We start from the raw sequence: 24,238 nt of genomic DNA, 5'->3' as shown, positions 1-24,238 counted from the left end.
TGTCCTTTGCTAAGAGGGAATCACAAGCTTGCCACAATACTTATCCCAGAAGCAGAGTGGCACAATGATGCAGTGGCTGCATTGTGTTTGCTTGCAAAGCACTCCTTCATCAGAGCTGAACTGTGTATGTTTCACAGTTGAGGTCAGTGAGCTCTGTGCCACTCTTCTGTGCTTATTCCAATGCATTTTACAGTGCACACTATGTGGCTTAATCCATTAGCATTACTGTGAGTCTTCCCCTCAGTGGGTTAGTCTAGTTTAGTGTGGTGTGTCTTGACACTGAAACACTTCCCATACAAACAGAAGCGAAAATATGTGATACGAAACAGTAGTGCCAACACTTCCTTATCTGTACTTGAATAGCTTTTTTTCTGCTTTATTCAGTTGCCTGGAAGCATAGGCTATGGAGTGTTCCCTCCCATCTATCTCTTGGCTCAGAACATAGTTAAAATCATGGTTGATCAAATAATAAGACAAGATAAACTGTTTTCAATAGTCTGGAAAAATGAGAATTCCTTTAACTGTTGAAATGCTTTTTTAAAAAATATATATATATATAATAGAGGGAAACATTCCACGTGGGAAAAATATATCTAAAAGATCCATGGCTCATCATCCACTGTCCTTTGCTAAGAGGGAATCACAAGCTTGCCCCCTCCTTCCCTCTTTCCTGACGAGGCAACCGCTGGTTGCGAAAGCTAGAATTTTGTGTGTATGTTTGTGTTTGTTTGTGTGTCTATCGACCTGCCAGCGCTTTTGTTTGGTAAGTGTGTGTGTGTGTGTAAGGGATGTTGCTACCTCTGCAAATACTGGTATGTATTTTTTACAGAAATTCTTGATCATGAGATATGATTTTACTTCTTTTGCTGTGCTACGCATTGGAAAATCTTTTACAACTTGCATAAATCATTAATCAGTTTGTACTCCATCCTGGCCACTAATGTGACCTAAATAGCGGACCTCCAGCTGTGCAGAGTGACATTTTTCTAAGCTGAGGGCCAGCTGTGCTACACACAACCATTCAAAAACTTCCTGCAGGTACACCATGTACTCCTGCATGTCCTTGGAGTATACTATTATGTCATCTGGATAAACTAGGCATTACTGTTGCTTCAGGCCCCATAGAACTCCGTCTAATAAGTGATGGAAAGTAGCCATTGCATTTTTCAGACCGAAAGGCATCTAATGATATTGGAAGTGTCCAAATAGGGCTGAAAATTCTGTCTTAGGCTGGTCTTCTGATGCTAGTTCTAGCTGGTGATAGCCACTGCATAAATCTAAAGTGGTGGAGTAACAGCATTGCCCCGGATTGTCTACTGTCTCTTTGATATTAGGCACGGGGTATGTTCTCTGATTTAGAAATCTGTAATTGCAGGATAACCTGTAAATGTTTTTATCATGTGATGGCTTGTTTCTTCTATTGTTCCATCCTGAAGTTGTTGGTCTGTGAACTCCTCCATTACTGGCTTCTTGTGAACAGGAGGCTCATTCCCTCTGGGAATTCCATGTTGTTTCGGTGGAGTAGCTAATAGTGCTCCAGGCAGTTTAAATAATCTTCCATATTATTTTAATATCTTCTACGTATCTACTCTTATCACATTCTTTCAGATGCGACACTTTTTCCGTGCAGTTAAATTGATAGACGGTCCTAACATCTGATACTCTGGTTTGGTATCTCTTTCTAATTCATCCCCTAAAATGTCTAAGTTATCTAACAGTGGTTCTTTTGACAGCCTCACCTCCTCTGAACCAAAATTATCTACACTGATGGGTACTACTTGACAACATAAAACATTGCACCCAATCCAGTACCTCTTTCCCTGGCAAGGGCTCTACCATGCATGCAGTATTAATTGGCAGATCAGCTTCTACATTGATCCATTTTTTGGTATTGTATCCTGCAAGTCGAGTCTAAGAGACTGTGTACACAGTTTAACCAGCTTACCTGATATCTTGGGTGTTCCTTGCAACAGTTCCACTCTTTCAGCTGTAGAGCTGATACACAATGATATCCCATCCAACTCTACCACGCACTGCTGCAGATTGACTTTAATGTGATGTTTAATCAGAAAGTCCATATCTAGAATGATACCGTAGCTAATGCCCATGGAAGGCAGAACTTCCGCTCATCTTTGGAAGTCCCTCCCTCCCATGCAGGAGCCTAATGAAGTGGAACCAAGAGGATTCATACTTTTACCAACCCCATCACTTAACATACAGTGTGGTGGGCTCAAATCCACCATACTCAGTATATTCTGGCTAGCCATGGATGCCTGTGATCCTATATCCAACAACAACTTACACAACCTTCTCTTTAATCACTGAAGAGTCAAAGAAACTGGTACAACTACCTAATATCATGTAGGGCCCCTGTGAGCACGCAGAAGTGCCACAACACAATGTGGCATGAAGTCAACTAATGTCTGAAGTAATGCTGGAGGGAACTGACATCATGAATCCTGCAGGACTGTCCATAAATTCGTAAGATTACAAGGGGGTGGAGATCTCTTCTGAACAGCATGTTGCAAGGCATCCCAGATATGCTATAATGTTCATGTCTGGGGAGTTTGGTGGTCAGCAGAAGTGTTTAAACTCAAAAGAGTGATCTTGGAGCCACTCTATAGCAATTCTAGACATTTGAGGTTTTGCATTGTCATGCTGGAATTGCCCAACTCTGTTGGAATGCACACTGCACATGAATGGATGCAGGTGATCAGACAGGATGCCTACATATGTGTCACCTGTCAGAGTGGTATCTAGACATATCAAGGGTCCCATATCACTCCAACTGCACATGCCCCACACCATTATAGAGTTTCCACCAGCTTGAACAGTCCCCTGCTGACATGCAGGGTCCATGGGTTCATGAGGGTGTCTCCATACCCATACACGTCCATCCACTCAATACAATTTGAAACAAGACTCATGCAACCAAGCAACATGTTTGCAGTCATCAACAGTCCAATGTCAGTCTTGAGGGCCACAGGCGAGGCTTAAAGCTTTGTGTTGTGCAGTCATCAAAAGTACATGAGTGGACCTTTGGCTCTGAAAGCCCATATCGATGATGTTTTGTTGAATGGTTCACACGCTGACACTTGTTGATAGCCCAGCATTGAAATCTGCAACAATTTGCAGAAGGGTTGCACTTCCATCACATTGAACGATTCTCTTCAGTTGTTGTTTGTCCCATTCTTGCAAGATCCTTTTCCGGGCACAGCAATATCAGAAATTTGATGTTGTACTAGATTCGTGATATTCATGGTACACTCGTGAAATGGTCATAGGGGAAAATCCCCACTTCGTTGCTACCTCAGAGATGTTGTGTCCTTTCGCTCATGCACTGACTATAACACCATGTCAAACTCACTTAAATCTTGATAACCTGCCACTGTAGCAGCAGTTACTGATCAAACAACTGCACCAGACACTTATTGTCTTATATAGGCATTGCTGACCACAGCACCATATTCTGTCTGTTTAAATAGCTCTGTATTTGAATATGCATGCCTAAACCAGTTTCTTTGGTACTTCAGTGTTTATCTGAATAGACAAATGTCTGCCACTGGTTTTGCACCAGGGTGTCCCATAGTTTGAACTGGGAGCCTTGCAAAGTGGCCACACTGCTCCCCATACCGTTTAATGCAGGAGCGTGAGTGTTACAATGATTCCACCGTCTATGTGCCTGTGGACATTTTTGAACAGAGTACCCCACTTGCCTGAACCTCTGATGTAGCATTGTACAGAAACATTGAATGTGGTCCACAGCACCACACCATTGACATACAGTGTCCATATTAAACACTACCAGTTTCTCCCTTGGTCTAATCACAGAATCAATTTTACTGAAAGCTACTGCATTTGCCACTGGTTCGTTCAGGGTTGTTGGAAACTCCATGTGTACTTTCAGTAACATTTCACTTGACAGGCCCCACAAAAATGCATCAAGCATCCTTTGTTCAGCTTTCTGCAAAATCCCTCAATTGACATGAGCATCATTCATTAATTCATATGTCCAAAAAACTGTCTATTGATTCTCTTTGCTTCTGCAACACACCATTAAGTTTTTCATGATAATACAGCAAGGTATTCTTCTTCCTGTAATGATCAGTAACTCTTCCTGAAAGTCGGTGAAGGACTGAGCATTCTGCAGTTTCTCATTGAACATCACATACTTCCTGGTATCCCCTGCCAAGTTTAAATGAGCAACACTTAACAATTGCTCATCACTCCAATTCCCTAACTTCACAGCTGTATGCAAACTATTCATAAAGATAAAAATATCTTCCCCAGATTTACCAGAAAACAGTGCCACCAATTAGGCCATAGCAGCATCAAGGATTGGTGAAGATGTGCTCAAGGGTGACCCTTCCCTGCTTTCACCTTTCAAAAGATTCGCTTCCTTACTCAAAGCTCCATTGTCAACTCTAACCTTAGCTGCCTCATTTAGTAGATGCTGAATTCTCTCCTTGGTGTTGTTTTCTCAGTGACAGCCTTTTCAGTCAGCACTACCACTACAAGCATATAATGTACCCAAGCAGAAAGGAAAGGACAAACACAACAAGACAGCCCCCTCCCCACAAAAAGAGAGAGAGAGAGAGAGAGAGAGAGAGAGAGAGAGAGGAAAAAATCTCCTTCTCTTCGAGGTTTAGTTTGATGACCATTTCCAGCTCCAGCAGATATTTTGACACCAATATTGTAAAAGGTGTACTGTAGGGTAGGGATGGGCATGTGGTTCTCTGCTGCAGGTTGGTGATGGACCGGGTGAAGAAGGCAGCCAATCAGCTGAAAGAACAGTTTATTGATGGACATGGACAGACATTCCTTAGCACATCTGAAACAGATGGACTGCAGTCAAAAGAAGGTGATCCTCAGACCACAGCATGTCAGTGCAGGTGTGTTGATGCAGGTGTTCCCTGTGGATGGTAGTGGTAGCCCGGCTACCTTAGCATGATGTGTCATGGCTGCTGGGTAGGAGCACGGCAGTGAGACTGTTAGCCCAGGTTGGACAGTCAGGTGGTGGTTGTTGGTTTGCGGACCGGCGGAGGCAGTGTCATAGATACAACAGCTGACACATGCTGTGCATCATCAGGCAGCCTAGCTGTGATGACACTCTGAAAGACTGACCCCTGATGGTTTAAATCCTGTTTCCACATGCTGACAATTGTGGAAGGACCCTGTATCGAGGCTGTGTCGAAACATCCAGAATGGGGTCGATGGTCTTATGTGGCATAAGCAGTAGGTCAGCCAATCATGTGGCAAGAGCTTGCATGACACCCCTTTTGTCGACACACAGAAGCACCAACTGCAGAAGTGGTGTCTCTGCTGATGCTGTTGAGCTGGCAGGGCTTTGGCTGACAGGCTGCAGCCTGGTTCTGTTGCTGGGCTCCTGTACTGGCTGCCCGTGTCTGACCCATTACAGTACCCTCTGCCACACAGCACACACCTCTGGCTTGCAGATTATAGCTGTAGAGGTACATATTTGTGCAATTTCCAGTGGATCCTGTTTGACATATAAAATTGCCAAATTTCAACATTTAGCAGAGCCTAATGAAATTAAAAACCACTATTCCCCATTTATACAACTATCTTGCAAGGGTTTTAATATGATCATGATCTTATGGCTGATACCAGGTTGGCACAGAGTTCTGTTTTAAACCCACCAGTTTTTTCTCTCTCTCTCTCTCTCTCTCTCTCTCTCTCTCTCTCTCTCTCTCTCTCTCTGTGTGTGTGTGTGTGTGTGTGTGTGTGTGTGTAGGAGAGGGGGGGGGGGGTGGCCTTAACCACCATACAAAATGTTGTGCACTATTTTGCAGGTTTCATTTTCAACAGGCTTCCTGCAGAAGAGAAAAATGTAAGTGATAAACTCCAGATTTTCGTATCTAAGTTGAATTGATTCCTTGTGGCACACTTCTTTTTTTCTGTACAATAGTTCTTCAAATTAGTTTAGAGCTTTTCACTGTAATGTTTTGTAATTTTTATCTGCTTTCTGTGAATTATGTAGTGACATGTTCTGTGACCATGTAGTTTTGCCAAATGTGGTCCCACAAATTATGAGAGTTGGCTGAAATAAATTCTAAAAAAAACACAGCTCTAACATCTGCTCTCAGGGCCTATCTTGTAACTCACATTCTCAAGTCCACACTTGAATGCCACCTGTCACCCATCTTTTAACTGAACTGCATGGCATTTTATCCACTGCACCTTCCCTCTGAGGTCCCTGGTAATACAAATATGCAGTTTGGCGATTTAGTTTTAGTTTTGAACCAGGAATACTAGTCTAGCTCAGAATACATGTTTCCCCATTTAATTCCTTATTCCATATCGATGTTTTTTTAAAAAAAACTCAGGGTAGAGGAGGGAAAGCCTGTTAAGAGAAGATGTGATCTTGCAGGTGTCACCACTGGCTTTGTAATATTTCCTCCCTCTGTCACAGCTGTGGCCTCTATTAAATTTAAAAGTCTTGTATGTTGATGATATACCATCCCTTTCAAAGTTAAAAGGTTTATTTCAAAAAGGAATATGTCAATTTTTTCTGTTGTGGCTGTACATTGCAATTTGATTGCTCCATCCACGTTTGATGGTGGGGAAATTTTTTCAAAATATACCTGATGTCATTTGTCTACGAGCTTCTGTGCAGTTCATATCATCATTTTAGTATACTGTATAGACATAGTCGAAGCTTAACCTCAAATCTGGACTGCATGGGGGCCAATTTATGTCAGCCCTCCTGGAGATCAATTTACCAGGGAAAATTTCATGAACTCGCAGTACAGACACATTGGACATGTGTGCTGTTATTCCATCATGCTGAAACAATGTTCCTTGGTTACAACCAGGAAACTTTTGCAGTTAAGGCACCAAAAATTCATTTAACATTGTTGCATAATGTTCCAGATCCACAGTAACTACACAACTGCTCTCATCCTCAAAGAAGTCTGAGCCAGTTATTCCTCGAACCAATATCGCAGCTACTATAGTAACTTTTGGCAAATGACATGGTTTCTCATGCTGCTGTCTGGGATTTGTTGCACTCCAGTAGTGGAAATTTTGCTTATTTATGTGACCATTCAGATGAAAATGCTCCTTGTCAGAAAATAAGAGTTTGTTAAATTAAGGGCTCTCAGTCACATCATTAATGAACTGCAGCCTATGTATGGCATCCTGAGGCTTTAATTCTTACACTATTTAGATTTTGTAAGGGCACAGTGTAAGGTCTGTCTGCAGAATTTGCTACAGTAATGAGCTATGTACATTTAAGAAACTTGCGTGCTTATGAATGGAGAGGTTAGGATCACCACAAACAGATCAACTTACACTCTTCACGGATTCAGCTGCTCTTGATGACTGTGATCATCCAGATTTTGGTTTTGCCAGTGCTGAATCAGTGTCCTCAAATGTTTTGATCCATTTCTGGGTAAGGAGCATCATCTAAATTATGCAATCCATGATCATTGCAAAATTTCCTCTGTGCGACAGTCGATGAAACACCGTTTTTGTAAAATGCTCACACACAGAACGTGCGGTCCACTCCCAGGAAGTGCTCCATTTAGACTGTATCCCTAAGGCCAAGCAAGCCATGAACATACCCCCACAGTCTTCCAATTTGTTGCGCGTGCACAGAGAGCTCTTGAAATATAAACTTTCTTTTGAGACACCTTGTATATATATTTAACAGTTTATTTGTTAACTATCATTGTACAAGAACACTCACTATATTTTAGGTTTCAAGAAAAGTTATAAGTTCACAGTTTACAGAGCCTTACATGACATGAAACTTAGAAAAGCTTGGCATGGCACAAAATGGTAAGACATAAGTAGAGCAAACAACTTTTGTTCCCTTATGTTTGGATTTTGTAGTGCAGTATGTGAATTGCTCCCTAATACCACTGTCTTTCGGAATATGTTTGCCTACATTCACTAGCAGGACATCATCTGATGCACAAGAAACTTGTATTGACTAGCAGGACATCATCTGGTGCGCAAGAAATTTGCCTACAATCACTAGCTGGAGATCATCTGACACACAAGAAACTCCTCTCTCTGCTGAAAAGATAGTTGGTACTGAACCCCTCTTTTTCTGGTTGAAAACCCAGCAGTCAATTACACAAAAGGACAATTCCACCTTTTAAAAGTCTGCCAATCATGTATTTTTCTCATAGTTGATTGAACCTGTCTACTGAACCCATTGGGTCATCATAATCACATACTGCTTTAGGACAGGACACAGTTATCTTAAAGTCATACTTTATTTTTCTTCCCGTAGATACATCTTCTTTTGGGTTGTTGTAAGTAGAAAACAGATAAACAGTTTTTTGTCCTACAATTTCACAGCAGCAACACCAGAACTTACCACAAACTGAAACTCTCCAAATTTAAGATAACTTTTTTATTTGATAATATATCTGGCAGACCTGTCCTGTTTCCTCATGCAGTTTCACAGCTATTAAGTCCATGGTTTCTTAGTCCTTTCATCACATCCGTCTCAATAATTTCATTTGGCATACAAAATAAAACAGTCTCTGAGAAATACATTTGACAGTGTGTTTGTACAAAAAAGTGATTATTAAGTTAATAATAAGATGAATTACTTACTTTGGACAGTGTGAAATGATGAAAATTGGCATATGACATCAAACAGTGTTCTTACTGTGGCCACACGTTTGCACCAGTGAGCATGAGTAGTCACGGCATTCTCTATTGACTGTGCAGTGCTGTCCCAATTTTTTTTCATCCCTAGAAGACGACAATGATGATGACACCATCCAGAGCTGGGTAACGTACACTATATGGTCAAAAGTATCCAGAGACCCATATTTAATGCATAGTTGACCACTAGATGTCATGAGAGGTGGACCTGCCAACATAAAAGGAGGCTGGGAGTATTGTGTTGTCAGTAGAGAAGCAATAGCAGCAGAATGGGTCAATCAGGAGCATTGCTGACTTTTATGTGGACTAGTCATTGGGATGTCATCTGAGTAACAAATCCATCAGTGACGTTCAACCCTTCTTAAGCTCTCCAAATCCCCGATTATTGCTCATGTGATTGTGAAATGGAATTGCAAAAGAAAAACTACAGATAAACTAAGATCAGGCAGATCATGTGTACTGATGACAGGGATCGTTAAGCATTGCAGAGAATAGTTGTAAAAAATCACATGAAATCAATGGAAGGAATAACTAATGACTTCCAAAGTGCAACTAGCAGTCCAGCTAGCACAGTGACTATGTGTAGGGAGTTAAAAAGAAACGGGTATAATAGTCAAGCAACTCCTCATAAGTCACACATTTCTGTAGTCAACACTAAGTGATGACTCTTCAGGTGGTGCAAAGAGTGACACCACTGGAAACAAGTGATTTGGAGTGACAGATCGAGCTATCCCCTGTGGCAATCTGATGGAGGGGATTGAGTTTACCGAATGCCTAGAGACCATTACTTGCCATCATGTGTAATGCCAACAGTGAAGTAAAGAGGAGTTGATGTTACAATATGTGGGTATTTTCCATGGTTAGGGTGTGGTCCCCTTATTGCACTTATGAAAAAACTAAATGTGGAAGGATATGAAGATATTTTACAGCACTGTGTACAGTACAGAAACAGTTTGGAGATGATGATTGTTTGTATCTGCATCACAATGCACCCTGCCATAAAGCAGTATCTGTGAGTCATAGTTTGTGGACAATAACATTCCTGAAGTGGGATGACCTGCCCAATGTCCTGACCTGAACCCAAAGGAATACATTTGGGATTAGTTAGAATGTTGACTTTAGTCCAGACCACAGCGTCAGCTCTTGAGGAAGAATGGGCTGCCATTCCTCCACAGACATTCAGATACTTCACTGAAAGTGTCTCCAGTAGAGTTCAACCCATCATAAAACCTGTATTACACAATGCACCTTAACTGTGCACCTGTGCACCAGCGCTCCTAATGTGCACCTGTAACTACAGACTGATTGACTTCCGACCTATTACACCATCCACGCAGGATATACCTAACACGCATGTGCAGCTGCAGACGATACGCACGAAAAGGAAATAGAACTGTCTGATGTCTTGTAAAGTCGTTCATTCTACTGTGCGCAACTCAAGGGGGACTGTATAATATACCGGAACATCTTATGTTCAATTTATTTCTGTGAGCTCAAGGTTCCTATTTAATTAGAAATTGTTTTTTACCATTATTTATTAAGTAATTGTTTTTCTCTTATGTAGGTTAGTACTGTTTTGAGTTACAGACTCAACAGTTTTATGTTACAGCACTAGGTTACACAGGTATATGTATATCGAAATTTACATTTGTACAGCATATTGCACATGGAGGATGCACTTGTTTTTGGAGCTATTCTGGCAGTGACAGTAAATCTTCGGATTAGGGTAGAATGGTGATGAAAATGAAAAGTCAGGTTCGACCCTGGCTGAAAGGAAGGGACAAAGGCAGGCGCCTATATTCACTGTTAATGAAAGGAACTGAGGCCCAAAGATCTGCAAGAATTTTGGAACTTCATTAGGATGGACATGGCCTGTTTCGAGAAGCTGCTGTCTATGATAGAAGATGGAATCTGAAAGTGTGACACAGTCATGAGGGAGGCTATCTCACCTTCTTGAAAGTAAGAATTAAATCATATGTTTATATGTTTTGTGATCATATCAGCCTAGATCACTGATCAAATACCAGTAAACACCCCGTGCTACTCAGAGTTTTTCAGTCCTTGTCTATTGCAGAAGTATACGAATGCTCAAGGGTTCTATTTTGAAGAATTTTAATTGAAGGAATTGGGTACAATAAACAGATAAGTCTACTTTAGGCCAAAGATTAGATTTGCCTACATTGTGTAGTTTGAAAATTGCTCTGTCGTGTGGTACTAGAATGGGAGCCGTTCATGGGAACAATTCAGAATAATACAGGGAATGGACTTGTCGACATTGGGTGTATGGGACAAGAACAAGGTATGTCCAGGGCTTGCTTCATCATTGCACCAAACAGTAGTCAGATTCTGGCATGTGAAATACATCCAAGAAATTGACTGTGTTTGATATTACACAATATCAATTTTTAGACTTCTTGTTCCACAGAAGAAAAAGCTGTTTCAGTCTAACAGTAAGAGTGTTGATAATGAGAGGTTTATTGTTTCAAAGTACAGTTTCTTTTGAGTGCTTCAGTTCACATAAGCATGTAGTTCACTGTAATGCATCATTATCACAACTAATCTGTCATGATTTCATCATTCAGAAAGCCTCAATTACGTTGACTTTCCAGAGGAAAACTTTATAAAGTGCCTCTTCCAGTTAAATTTGAGAAACATAAAAATGTCATGAAGCTTGCCAAGAAGTATGTGCCAGTTGCAGACATGGGATTTTGTAATTTGGTGGTCTGTGACAGATCTGTTACTCATGCTAGCTGCAGCTCGACAGAAAGAGAAGCATAATGAACTCCTTATTAATCTTCACACCTTTCGCTTTTATTAAGGTATCCAATTTTTTAAATTCTCAGGCTTCTTATTATATTCAGTAACCTGTGAAGTTCTAAAAATTGTTGTTTCTCTAGTTACATGTTTATTTTTTGACATCATATTCAACAAACAATCATTTGGTGCTACAGCAAGACTAGTAATTTTTTTTTAAATTCAAAAAAATACTGTAATAAATCTTGTTTGGTTGTTCAGTAAACTATTATGTTGTGCTGGTGGCCCAAATGAAGATTGGAAAAAGCCAAGGCTGATTAATAAAGCATTCCAACACGAAAGTAAGTAAATGTGAAATATCTGGATATTGTACAAATGCCTTAAATTGTCTGTAGCAATATCTTTTGTAGATTTTCCCCCCAAATTTGAACTAATTACATTTTATACAATTCCTGCACCAGTGTGCAGGGGTTGGATTAAACACAGAAATGCCATGAAAAAGGCATGCTTGAACATAAATGCAGATTCTAACCAAGCCTGCAGGTTTCATAGCCAGGTTCAATAGGCATGGCAGTCACTGTGCCCTGTCTGGGGGAAAGTGCACCAACTGACATCAGACTTACAAATCTAGACATTCAAAGCTTCCTTTCAGTTTGTTACAATTAAAAGGGATATTTTTCTTATTCAGAGTTAGGGTGGCTGCACTGTGGCAAAACGCGTACGGTACGCAACAATGAAACTCTTGCTGCCAGTGCTATGATGAAACGTACGCTGGTAAACACAGTTCAACTGACCAGTTGGATGTTTGCTGACATATTTGTGTGAGTGTTTTGAAGAAAATAAATGATCTTTTGGATGGTTTAAATGCAGAAGATGGTACAAATGAAATGGGAGTAGTTGAAATAGTAGAAATTCTGCAAGAAGTCAAACCTATCATTGTAGTTGCAGCCAGAATGAGACTGGGGGTGACAGTCTGTCCCAGAAAAGAAAGAGGCATCCTGATGAGTGGAAAAGAAATGTTTCCAAACCAGAAATGTAAAATGTAAGAACAGGAAAAGTATTATTCATGCAATGTTATGCAATGGAAACTGTGGTGACACTAACTGTTATGATATAAGTGGAAGGATTAGGGAAAATTACTGGTAACTGTTATTTCGAGATTTTTAAAAAAATCTTCACAAAAAGCAAAAACAAGAAGATTTTGTTAATGAAAAGCAAAAATGAGATTTGTCTAGTTCATGGAGAGCCCTTCCACAACTTTGAAGCTGGATAGGGGAAGAGCGGCCTGAAGAGGGGAAAAAATTTCAGCAAAGGAAATGACCTAACACCAATCACTGCTGGTGTAGAATTTTCAGAAGCCAAACTCTAACACATCAAAAAGCCTTTGGAGCTCCACGTTGGTGAAGACTGGGCAACCAATGACAAACTCAGATTCTACACCGAGGTATTAGATGAGCAGGAAGGCACTCCTAGAGTCACTCCTGCTCCTGCCAGCCAAAAGAAGAAGTCAGAAGTGATTTTGAGTCGATGGCAAGTTTCAGCTAATTTTATTTTCTAGGATCTTTTGTCGCTGTTTTAACAAACCTGCAACTTTCCACCAATTTTATTATTTTCTAAGATTTTGTCGATATTTTGCTAAGATGCAATATAGAGCTTAATTTATTTTATACAATATCTTGTGATCTTAAGAACGTGATGGTTTTTTATTTTAATCTAATGTTGAACACTTAGTTTTTCCTGGTAAAATAATGTTACCTTTATATTTCGATATGCCAATTTTGTAGAATTTTCAGACTTCTCTTTGAAATAAAATGTATTCTGTTTATGTTCACAATAATTAAATTCCACCTTTCTGTCATTCCTAACATTTCACCGAGTAGCAAATTTTACAATCGAATGTTTGTTTTGTAATTGGACTGATACATTTGCAAAACCATCTAAGTGCATAAATTGGGTGCAACAACCACTAAGTCAATTTCACTTAAGATTTTAACATATATAGCATAATAGCTGGCCAGAGTGGCCATGCGGTTCTAGGCACTACAGTCTGGAACTGTGTGACCGCTACCATCACAGGTTGGAATCCTGCCTCGGGCATGGATGTGTGTGATGTCCTTAGGTTAGTTAGGTTTAAGTAGTTTAAGTTCTAGGGGACTGATGACCTCAGAAGTTAAGTCCCATAGTGCTCAGAGCCATTTGAACGATTTTATATAGCATAATAGCAGATTTCAGTCATTAATACTGAGTAATTAATTTCTTTTTACTTATTTTTAGAAAAGAAATGAAGTCTTTAACTTTAATTGTTTGGATTGGAGGAGTTTTTTGTGATTATCTCAGTTTTGCTTATCATGCTGATGGTGGAATAAATTTCCACCGTTAGTATTTGGCCAGTGAGGGAAACAGCTGTAGTGATGTCAAATTCCTGATCACCAGAGTTTGCATAGTGTCTTGGATTACATTTCAGAATCCTCCACAGTGTTGCACAGAGTTATGGTATGTGACACTGCCAATGGTGATATGTCTGTTGGATGGAGACATTAAGCTCAGCAGCCCCCTCAGTGCTATTCAAAAAGAGTATGCTACATACATGTCAGCACTAGATGTTACCTTCTCACTTCGCTTCATTTGTACCTACAGAAACACAACACTACACTGTACAAGCACTCATCACAGTAAGTCACGTATCTCTAACACATACTTGACACTTCATAAGGCATAAGGCAATAGCAAATCACTGCCTTTAGGAACTTGCCGTGGACAGCAAACAAGGTTCCCACACTGTTTCCAACATTCATTTTCTGAGTACGGAACTGACATTGACTTTCCTAAAAATGCATGAGGAGGTATGGAGAATATTCATGTAAAACAGATACTGGCCTATTTGCTTGGTCCTACCAGCCACATTTAGGTCTTCATCAATATTCTCAAATTATTTCAAGTGAATGCTGTGGTGGTACTTACTAATAGGTCAAGGTCATTGCGTTCCACTTTCCTTGCCCATTATTGTGGTCTTATGTTAATAATTTTCAATTTGTGAATCAGATTCTTTTAATTTACCTCTACTACTGACAATCTCTGCCAAAGAACGGAGTAACTTAATGGAACAAGTATGAGTGTAGACCTTAAAAACTCAGTGTGTATCCCCTTACTGAGTTCGCTGATATAGAGCATATAAGTCCCACTCTTGACATAAGATATTTGAATCAATTTGTTTATAGATATTTGTGTAGGCCCGAAGGTTTAGTAGATGTGTTGTTAAAGGTGGCACGGTCATAGTGTTTGGTGATTCATGAATTTTCTGTAGTATAGTACAATGATTTTACATTCTCCAGGTGCATGCATTATGTCTGTACGAAGTCTCAGAAATGTTGCTTTATCATTAAAAGTAAGTTTCTCATGAAAACAATCCTTTCCCATGTGCTAATGTGTTCATATAACAAACTCAAAGCAACTCACTTTGTCTTTGGGCATGAGAGCCTCTAGCTATTTCAAGCAATAAGATTTTCAAACTATTTGGTTTTGTGGCTCATCAGCATTTTTCTGATGTAGTAGTATGATGCAGGGATTTGAAACTGAAATTCAGATCTCACTGAACTTGACAGGGTGTAATTGTGTTTCTAGTAGCTGTCTTGACAAGGGCAAGTCTCTACTTTCCTCTGTTCATATGCATCGGTTGCCAATAGTCGTGCCACAGTGGGAACACCAGCTTCTGTCTCATCACCAAAGTTAAGGATAGTAGGGCTTGGCTAGCACTTGGATGGCTGACCATCCAGTTGTGCCGAACACTGGTGACAAGTATGGTGCACTCAGCCCTTGTGAGGCCAGTTGAGAAGGTAACTGAGTGAGAGAGTGACTCTGGTTATGAAAACTGCTGAACACATGCCCCTCCATACCTGCATCAAGTGACACCTGTCAGCTTAAGATCTTAAGATTACACGGCAGTCGGTTGGTTCTGTTGGGACTTTCGAAGCCTGTTCAAATGGAGAGTTATGCATAGGCTATTTCTGGAATTTTTATCTCTCATGTGTTTAAGCAGCTGTTTAGTAGGCTGCTTTCAAAAAATCTATTGACAGAATCTGTAATAATAAAACAAACTATGAACAATGCAACTATATAATCAGGGAAAGTTAAGAATACCGCTCTTGTCCTTTATCAGCCATATCAGCGTTTGAGGCAGGCACAAAAATGTGGGTAATTAGAAGCATAAACTGTTTTTAAAAAAATGTAGTTCTGTGTTGTAAGAAGTATTTGATGTGCAGTATTCAATGGAAATCCAGATGGAAATGTACAGCACTACAAATCTTCTTTTAATTTCATTTAAATGACAGGTATACTCAAACATAGGTTTTCTCTTCCACCACCACCAGTCATGATAACAATTAAAACAATATTGCCAACAACAACAAAACCTGAAAATTACTAAAAAAAATCACTAATTCATTAGGTGATGTAAGTTACTTTCATGAAAAGGGTATTAGCTTTTAGCATCATATATTGGTAAATTTTTGTGAATATATTTTTCATTTGTCCAATAAATAAATGTCTATGTTTCTTTGAAGAAAGCACATTCAAATATGTGATAGTGGAATTTATAAACTGCAGGTTCTTCGAGGCAAAGAATTGGTTTGTGAGTCATCAAAGGAAGAGACCCAAATCACATGCTGCAAATTTGTTACAACAAACTGTGTTGCATATGGATGTGCAGATGGTATGGTAAAACTTTTTGAAGTAGAACCCAACAAAGTTTTGCACATTATGAAACTTAATAAACCAGTGGTATATTTGGATGTCTTTAATTCTGTAAAAGAAATAACAATAACCGCAGGTGATCAGACTGAGCTGAAGGTAAGATATGTTATTTTAGAACCTTGTCCACATATTTATTCAGTTATGTCATTTGGAGTTTGGATAAGTATGGCAAATAATTCATGGGTGATATTTTTTTCACCACAAAATATATGTCAGGATTTGGTCAACTTGAATGTCCTAACTTGTTTTGGGCATTTTCTTTCCCATGTTCACTACTTTTAACATTTCCCAGGCACAAATCATTCTAATGTTCAGATTCAGAATCCTTATATTATTAAGCTTATCCATTGCAGATGTTTAAGAACCTGTGACTGTTTATTCAGTATAATTACACAAAACTGCAACCACTCACTTTTTTGAAATGGTTATTTATTCAGTGAACCAGATCATTGAAGAAATAACTATTTCAAAAAGTGACTGGTTGCAGTTTTCTGTATTTATAATGCGTTATATTGTGCCCCTTGTCATTGATGAGGCATACTGTCCCTTGCATTCACATTTCCAACTTCCTTTGATGGCTCTTCACTAAATGAGCTGGACCCAACACTGAACTTTACAGTCATACAAGAGGACTTCTGTGTATATTGTCCCCACAGTTGTAACCAATTATTGCTGGCATATTTTTCTACACACCAATTGAATTTATACTAGCTGTTATTTCTGTCTGTTGCAATTGTCACACATGTTACCATACACTGAGACTGCTTGAGATACTGACACAGAAAGCTCGGGAAGGGACTTGAGTGTTGTATGTTGAAGAAACCAACTCAGGGGGTATGTTAGGGAATAAATGATTAGTTATGAAGTGTTTGCAGTAGACAGTACAAAACATTGAATTGTACATGTGAAGTATATATATATATATATATATATATATATACTTCACATGTACAATTCAATGTTTTGTACTGTCTACTGCAAACACTTCATAACTAATCATTTATTCCCTAACATATATATATATATATATATATATATATATATATATATATATAAAACTTCCTGGCAGATTAAAACTGTGTGCCCGACCGAGACTCGAACTCGGGACCTTTGCCTTTCGCGGGCAAGTGCTCTACCATCTGAGCTACCGAAGCACGACTCACACCCGGTACTCACAGCTTTACTTCTGCCAGTATCTCGTCTCCTACCTTCCAAACTTTACAGAAGCTCTCCTGCGAACCAGCTGTGAGTACCGGGCGTGAGTCGTGCTTCGGTAGCTCAGATGGTAGAGCACTTGCCCGCGAAAGGCAAAGGTCCCGAGTTCGAGTCTCGGTCGGGCACACAGTTTTAATCTGCCAGGAAGTTTCATATCAGCACACACTCCGCTGCAGAGTGAAAATCTCATTCTGGAAACATCCCCCAGGCTGTGGCTAAGCTATGTCTCCGCTATATCCTTTCTTTCAGGAGTGCTAGTTCTGCTAGGTTCGCAGGAGAGCTTCTGTAAAGTCTGGAAGGTAGGAGACGAGATACTGGCAGAAGTAAAGCTGTGAGTACCGGGTGTGAGTCGTGCTTCGGTAGCTCAGATGGTAGAGCACTTGCCCGCGAAAGGCAAAGGTCCCGAGTTCGAGTCTCGGTCGGGCACACAGTTTTAATCTGCCAGGAAGTTTCATATCAGCGCACACTCCGCTGCAGAGTGAAAATCTCATTCTGGTTTGATGATAAGGTGCCCCTAGAGGCCACCTCAGGTAATTGCAGGTGCACCATTTGAATGTCAGCACACACTACACTTGCGGTATGACTTACGTATGCTGGCGGCAGTAGGTGTAGTAACCAGTGTGTTACTACTCTCCTCCTCCTTTGCAGGGGGAAAGACCAGGCATTGCCATCCATGATGCTGTGACTGAAGATACATCCATGGCATCTGTGGTAGTGCCAGAGGTGTTAGCCAGAGGCTTAAGAAGTTCACAATCTGCCTGGATTGGCACGTGCACATGCAGATGAGAGTGAGTGAGATGAAGGCACCCTCATGACCTATGGAGTCTGGGGCGACCAGTGGACAGGACCAGTGTCAAAAGGGTGGAAGCCATGTGAACATCAAAGTCCACAATGAGGGATGCCAGCATGGGCTGCAATGACAGTTGACTGGAGAGGGGAGGGTCCGGTGACTGAGAGCCAGCTTCTGTCCCTTCTGACAGCAGCACCTGCTCAGCACAGTGAGAGGTTCTGACTCTGAAATACCGACTACCACGGTAGGTGGACCCAACCATGGTGATTGCAGTGGCTGTGGATGATGGCCAGAATCCAGTGAGAGTGCCGTCGAAATGCCCTGATACACACAGGTGAGCTGGGTGCGAAGGGCCAACAAAACGTATCACTGGGAGGATGCCTGCCTGGCAGCAAGAGGTTGAACAGCATTTGGGGCTAATGGTCATACAAGAAATCAGCAGGACTCCTAGCCTCAATCAGTCTGATTTGTAAAAGCTTAAAAAAATTTGAGCGCTTCCTTGGCCAGGAGATCTTATACATACTTGTGCATATGCTCATCTTAAATATTTTGACAAGGTATTCTGCTTTGTCAGTCAACTGCAGATGAGAGGGAGCCGCTGTAACATGGAAAATGCCATTGTATGTACAAAAGTCGTTGAAAGATTGCACCACGAACTGAGGACCTTGTCTGAAACCAGGGTGCAAGAGTCACTGGGGGATGTTTAACACAAATCTGATGGCACGCTGCAATGTGTTGAGGCCGGTCATCGATCAGTAAATGAAACACCTCATCATATCCTGCCTCAACTGTTTGGGTCAACAGGTGGGGCTGCACATTGTTTTTTCATCATGGCTCCTGCCTTGGGAAAGAGTCCACATTGATTTTGCTTCTCCTTTTTTAGACACTTTCTGATTATTGGCAGTTGATGCTTTTTCTCATTTTCCTTAGGTTGTTCGTTGTCCGTATGTGACAGTGGATGCAACTGTCAAGGTCCTGTCATAGACCCATAGAAGGCTTGCCTTGCCCCCTGGTTTCAGACAATGGTCCTCAGTTCGTGGTGCAATCTTTCAAGGACTTTTGTACACACAATGGCATTTGCCATGTCACAGTGGCTCCCTCCATCTGCAGTCAAATACCAAGGCAGAATGCCTTGTCGGAATGTTTAAATGTGTTCAAATGTGTGTGAATTCCTAAGGGACCAAACTGCCGAGGTTATTGGTCCCTAGACTTACACACTACTTAAACTAGCTTATGTTAAGAACAAAAAACACACACACACACACACACACACACACACACACACACACACACGTGCCTGAGGGAGGACTCAAACCTCCAGCAGCAGCGGCCGCGCTGTCCATGACAAGGTGCCTCAAACTGCGCAGCCACTCAATGTGGTGTTCCGATTATTTAAGATGCACAGATGCATAAGTACATTGAAGGTTTCCTGGCCAAGGAGGTGCTCACATTTTTTTAACCAGAGGACCTTTTGCCACAGTGCCACTGAAACTACAACATGGAAAGTGAACCTTTCCATTGATAGGAGAATATGCCCTCTAAGAGGGAGAGGTGATAGGAGAATATGCCATCTAAGCGGGAGAGGTGATGGTGCAACATATTAAAAAAATGTGGAACTTAGCAAGATTACATTTGAGGCCCACAGCCTATAGAACAATAAGCAAAGAATGGAGTTATGTAGGTGATCCTCCATTGAAGTGCCTGTCACGACAATATCATCAAGATATTTAGTGAAATGAGGGACAGCTGTCATAACCTGTGTTGAAAGATGGCAGGCACACTAGCAACCCCAAACTTTGTTGTTGATTCTGATAGAGGCCAAAAGGCATATTAACTGCAAGCAACCATTTTGATGCTTCATTCAATGGAATCTGATGGTAGACTTTGGCCAAGTCATTTTTTTTAAAGAATCGTCCTACAGGTAAGGCAGGGGTTAAGTGTCTATGACTGCCTGTATGTTAATAGTGACCTTGAAGTCACCACAGAGCCAAAGCTGACCAAAAAGATTCTTTATGATCACTAAGGGTGTAGCCCATTCACTTGAGGAAATCGGTCAAATCACTTCCAATGGCATTAAGCACTCTACCTTCATCTTAACCTAGTTGTGTAAAACTACTGGAACCAGCCACACCTGAAAAAAGTGAGGGTGGGTAGAGGGTTTGAGGATGATGTATGCTGTTAAATTTTCTGCACAAATGTTAGACATTTTGTCTAACACCAGATGAACCATATCCACAACAGAAAAATCAAAAGTAGCAAAGGCATCTAACCCAAACAAATTTTCAGTACTCACATCGTTAACCAACAAGTTCATAACGTAATTGACAACTGACTTGTAAACTACGTTGGCCGTGAATTGGCCAAGAATAGGAATCTACTGTTAGATGTAGCCTACTATCTGATGCAACACGTGCCAATGGTGGGGACCCTAACCTGGCATGTGTCTATGAGTTCAGAAGGGACATGGCAGCTCCTCTGTCGACTAGTAGTAACATAAGCTTATCCATCACCTGCACTTCAGTGAAAAGTTTGTTCTGGCCTGCAGGCAGTGATGAACACGACAAGGAAACAGTATGAATATCCAAATGCAGTCAGGTGTCAGTAGTCGACAGTGTCACCCGACTGCATTCCCTTAAGTTACTTGAACATTGTATATTCCTTGAGAGACTCAGGTCTTATAGTACAATATCAATGTCCATTGATGACTCCTGGGGAGGGGGAGTGGATGGTGATTGACATACCACTCCTGTGTACCCTGTTTTCTACTTACGGTCAGAGGCCCACCCACTTACGCTGTACAAAACAAGAGGGGCATGAAGGAAGTGGCATTTGCTGTTCCTGTCTCCACCAATGTGTATGTCTGCATTGCCCCAGTTTGCTTGTTTGCAACACAGTCCTCTTCCCCCAGTGCACTAGGCTCCATGCACTGGATCTAAATGCTGTCAACAACAGCGACATCACTCCAAACCTCTAATTGGTGGCCCACAGTGTGTGAGACATCAGGCAACTGCACGATATTCAGAACCTCATCTAACATAGGATCCTTGAATTGTAGGCCACATTGACGTACCTTCTTATCTGGGGCCAAATTAATGATTGTATCTCTGACAGTTGTGTTCACATAAGACTCCTGAGACTTAGCAATGACAAACCAACACAACTGGGGCCATGAAGCATGACTGCCTGAGCTCAGTACAATTGCTACAGCTATTTGTGGCATTGGTATAATTTAACACATCCATCAACCACATGCATACACTTGTGGTGATAGGAGGACAGCAAACAACACATATCATCAAAAGAAAGTGGTGCTGGTTCCTGAAGAGAAGCTAACTGGCACAGTAAGTTCACAATAAGAAAAGAACCTTACAAACCTCCTTGTCAACCTATCAGAATGCCATGAAATTTTGGTGAAGCTGCTTCTCACAAGAATCCCAGTCTTCCACGGATTCATCATTGGTGGGGAACAGCGATGGGTGAACAACTGATGGGGGTCACCATTGCCAACAACCATTCCAACATGGCCATATGCACGTGCTGTTGTTGCAGAAATGACTTGAGTAAAGCCTCCATGAAAGAGGCAAATGGCAGAAAAACCAGAGAGTCCTAAACATATGAAAATTAGACCCTTGACATCGCCACTTGTGTTCTAACTAGGAACATGAGCAAACATACAGCCATGAAATAGCTACAATTTATTAGGCCATAGAGGGTTGCCAACAAGAATACAGTGAAAGTAGTTTACGTTTGTTGAACACATTTAATAACTGTGGACCCAGAAGCCCATTATTGCCCTCATAAAGACACTGCCCACATTAAGTGTTGCTGGTGTAGTACAGCGGGTGCACAGCGGACCTGGTGACGGTCAGTGACTGGGCTGTTCCTGGTGGCCACATCAGGTAGTTGTGAGAATGCTGTTTGAATGGTGGTGTGCACTATGTGTACGATAGTGTCCCTGGGCTACTACACAAATACGTGTAGAAAGTGCAGGAGTGAGTAAGTCAGACCTGTAAATGGGATTAATGATAACCCAACCATCTGACTAACCTGGGCAAAGTTTTTGGACGATTCTCTCCACCTTCACAGCTGCAGATTAAGTGTGTTTTTCCATTTTCTTCTAAAATACGTGTTATGCAAATTAACCAACCTTCAAATTGAAAATTATATAGAACACTTTGGGAGTAGTGCTCTGTCATTAATAACATCACATACTGTAGCAAATACTGTGCTTAGTAAGTAGAATACTTATTCCTGCATGACTTTGAACAAAACTATTACAGGAGTGTGACACTATGTGACATGGTCTGTTGTTAAGACACTGGACTTGTATGTGAGGGAGGCTACTTCCAAATGATAGTCTTGCTCTTGTGTTCGTGTCAGACACTGATGATTCTAATGAGACATCTCCAGAAGCTATGGAAACATTTGCTATTCAGAATGTGTAGATCTCTCTCTCTCTCTCTCTCTCTCTCTCTCTCTCTCTCTCTCTCTATCTATCTATCTATCTATCTATCTGTCTCTGTATCCCTCTACTGGTTTTCACATACTACCTGTATCAACGATGTTGTGTCCCCAACCATCAACTACAAACTGATATTATGTTGTCCCTTGCAGCAGATGCCAGGGTGATTCTGTCCACAGCCATTTCCACGTCTCCTCTCTCCCCACCCTCTCAGTGTCATAAATAAACAATACACACAGGAAGAGGAAGCAGGGAATAGGAATTACATGCAGATATGCATTTTTTTTTCTATGAAGCATTAGTGAAGGTAGTGAAACCACAAGAAAGTTATTTATGATAGTCACATGTTTTTTGTAACCTACTTATATTTTGCAGTTACATTTTCTCAATTTCCTTATTAATTTTCTTTTGTTATAGATGTGGCATTTATCTGGTGAAGTACTTCCTTGTTATGGGATCAAAGATCTGGTTGTGAAATGTTTTTTGTTGTCTGATACAAGAAAAATGTTATCATGCTCTAAGGATGGAAGTGTAAAGGTATGACTGTTGGTCTGTGTCTACTATTATTGAATAAATGTTTGTTATAAATTATTTATGTGATGTAAAATTCTCTCTGTAAGATGATTGGATAGCATGTAAAAATTTCAACACATGCAAGCTGGATTCTGCATGGTATAAGGACCATGTCACTGCACCTGGCCACAACCAAATTCAGTACACAATACTAAATCACCCAAAAGAACATTGACAGTAATCTCGGACTGCCAACTTTTGCTTCCCTTACAATTTGCAGTCTTAATTCACTGCCAATTCTTTGATCAACAGGCAGGGAGTTATTCAACTTAATGTATCAAAATAAATATGACCAGTAATGAAAAGATAACCACCTCATCATCAGGATGTGATGTGAGACTTACAGTTTGAAATACTCAAACATTTTAACCAATAGTTTCCCTGGAATCATCTGAGGCCAGTTGTATAGCGAAAAAATGTGCAAATCAAAAATATTTGGCTTTAATTTTTTATGCTACAAGTAAAACATTTTTTGAAAACCTACTTCAGCAACTTCAGAAGCTTTGTGAATCAAATCTAGATGTGGACACAATTCTTTGTTTGGTGTGGTGAAGAAGTTTGTCGTTAAAGAGTCCATGACATAGAATTGCGACAATGAGTCTCAACAATGCATCACAGTGTGTATTAAGCTTCACAGGAAGAGTGCTGCAACATCAGCTAAAAAAGTATGTCATGCATTTTTTCTTTTATTTGTGCCCCCTCAGCCAGCCCCCAATACATATTGAATCACTCACAAAAATATACACCCATGATGTGCATACAGTTTTTTTATTGGTTGTAAACATATTACGTACACCACAACATTCTCCCATTATCACTATGACATGCCACTCCAAATGCCAATTCAATATGGAACACAACATTCTACCTCCAGACAACTTTTCTGCTCTGCACTGCTTATGTCATGCAAGATATATGAAAGTGATAATATACAATTACTTAATGTTGTTCTCTGAAATTTATTCATATTTCTACACAGTGGTCTGCAAAAAATACATGCTATGCCACACAAGATGTCTGGCCATAGATGTTTAATGCTACCAGTGCAA

General features: G+C 40.6%; 1 protein-coding gene across 1 annotated transcript in view; it reads left to right on the top strand.

The window, feature by feature from the left end:
• The window catches only part of LOC126185151 (apoptotic protease-activating factor 1), a 277,026-nt gene that overhangs the window by 220,001 nt on the left and 32,787 nt on the right, over positions 1-24,238 (top strand). Inside the window, exons 16-17 of the mRNA XM_049927997.1 lie at positions 16,003-16,245; positions 23,034-23,153. Of these exons, the coding sequence (XP_049783954.1) occupies positions 16,003-16,245; positions 23,034-23,153 (363 nt within the window). The remainder of the gene's footprint in view (positions 1-16,002; positions 16,246-23,033; positions 23,154-24,238) is intronic.

This window comes from Schistocerca cancellata, chromosome 4 (genome assembly GCF_023864275.1).
Source record: "Schistocerca cancellata isolate TAMUIC-IGC-003103 chromosome 4, iqSchCanc2.1, whole genome shotgun sequence".
NCBI classification, from domain to species: domain Eukaryota; kingdom Metazoa; phylum Arthropoda; class Insecta; order Orthoptera; family Acrididae; genus Schistocerca; species Schistocerca cancellata.
Note: the sequence above shows the minus strand (reverse complement) of the source record. Positions and strands in the feature narration are given on the sequence as shown.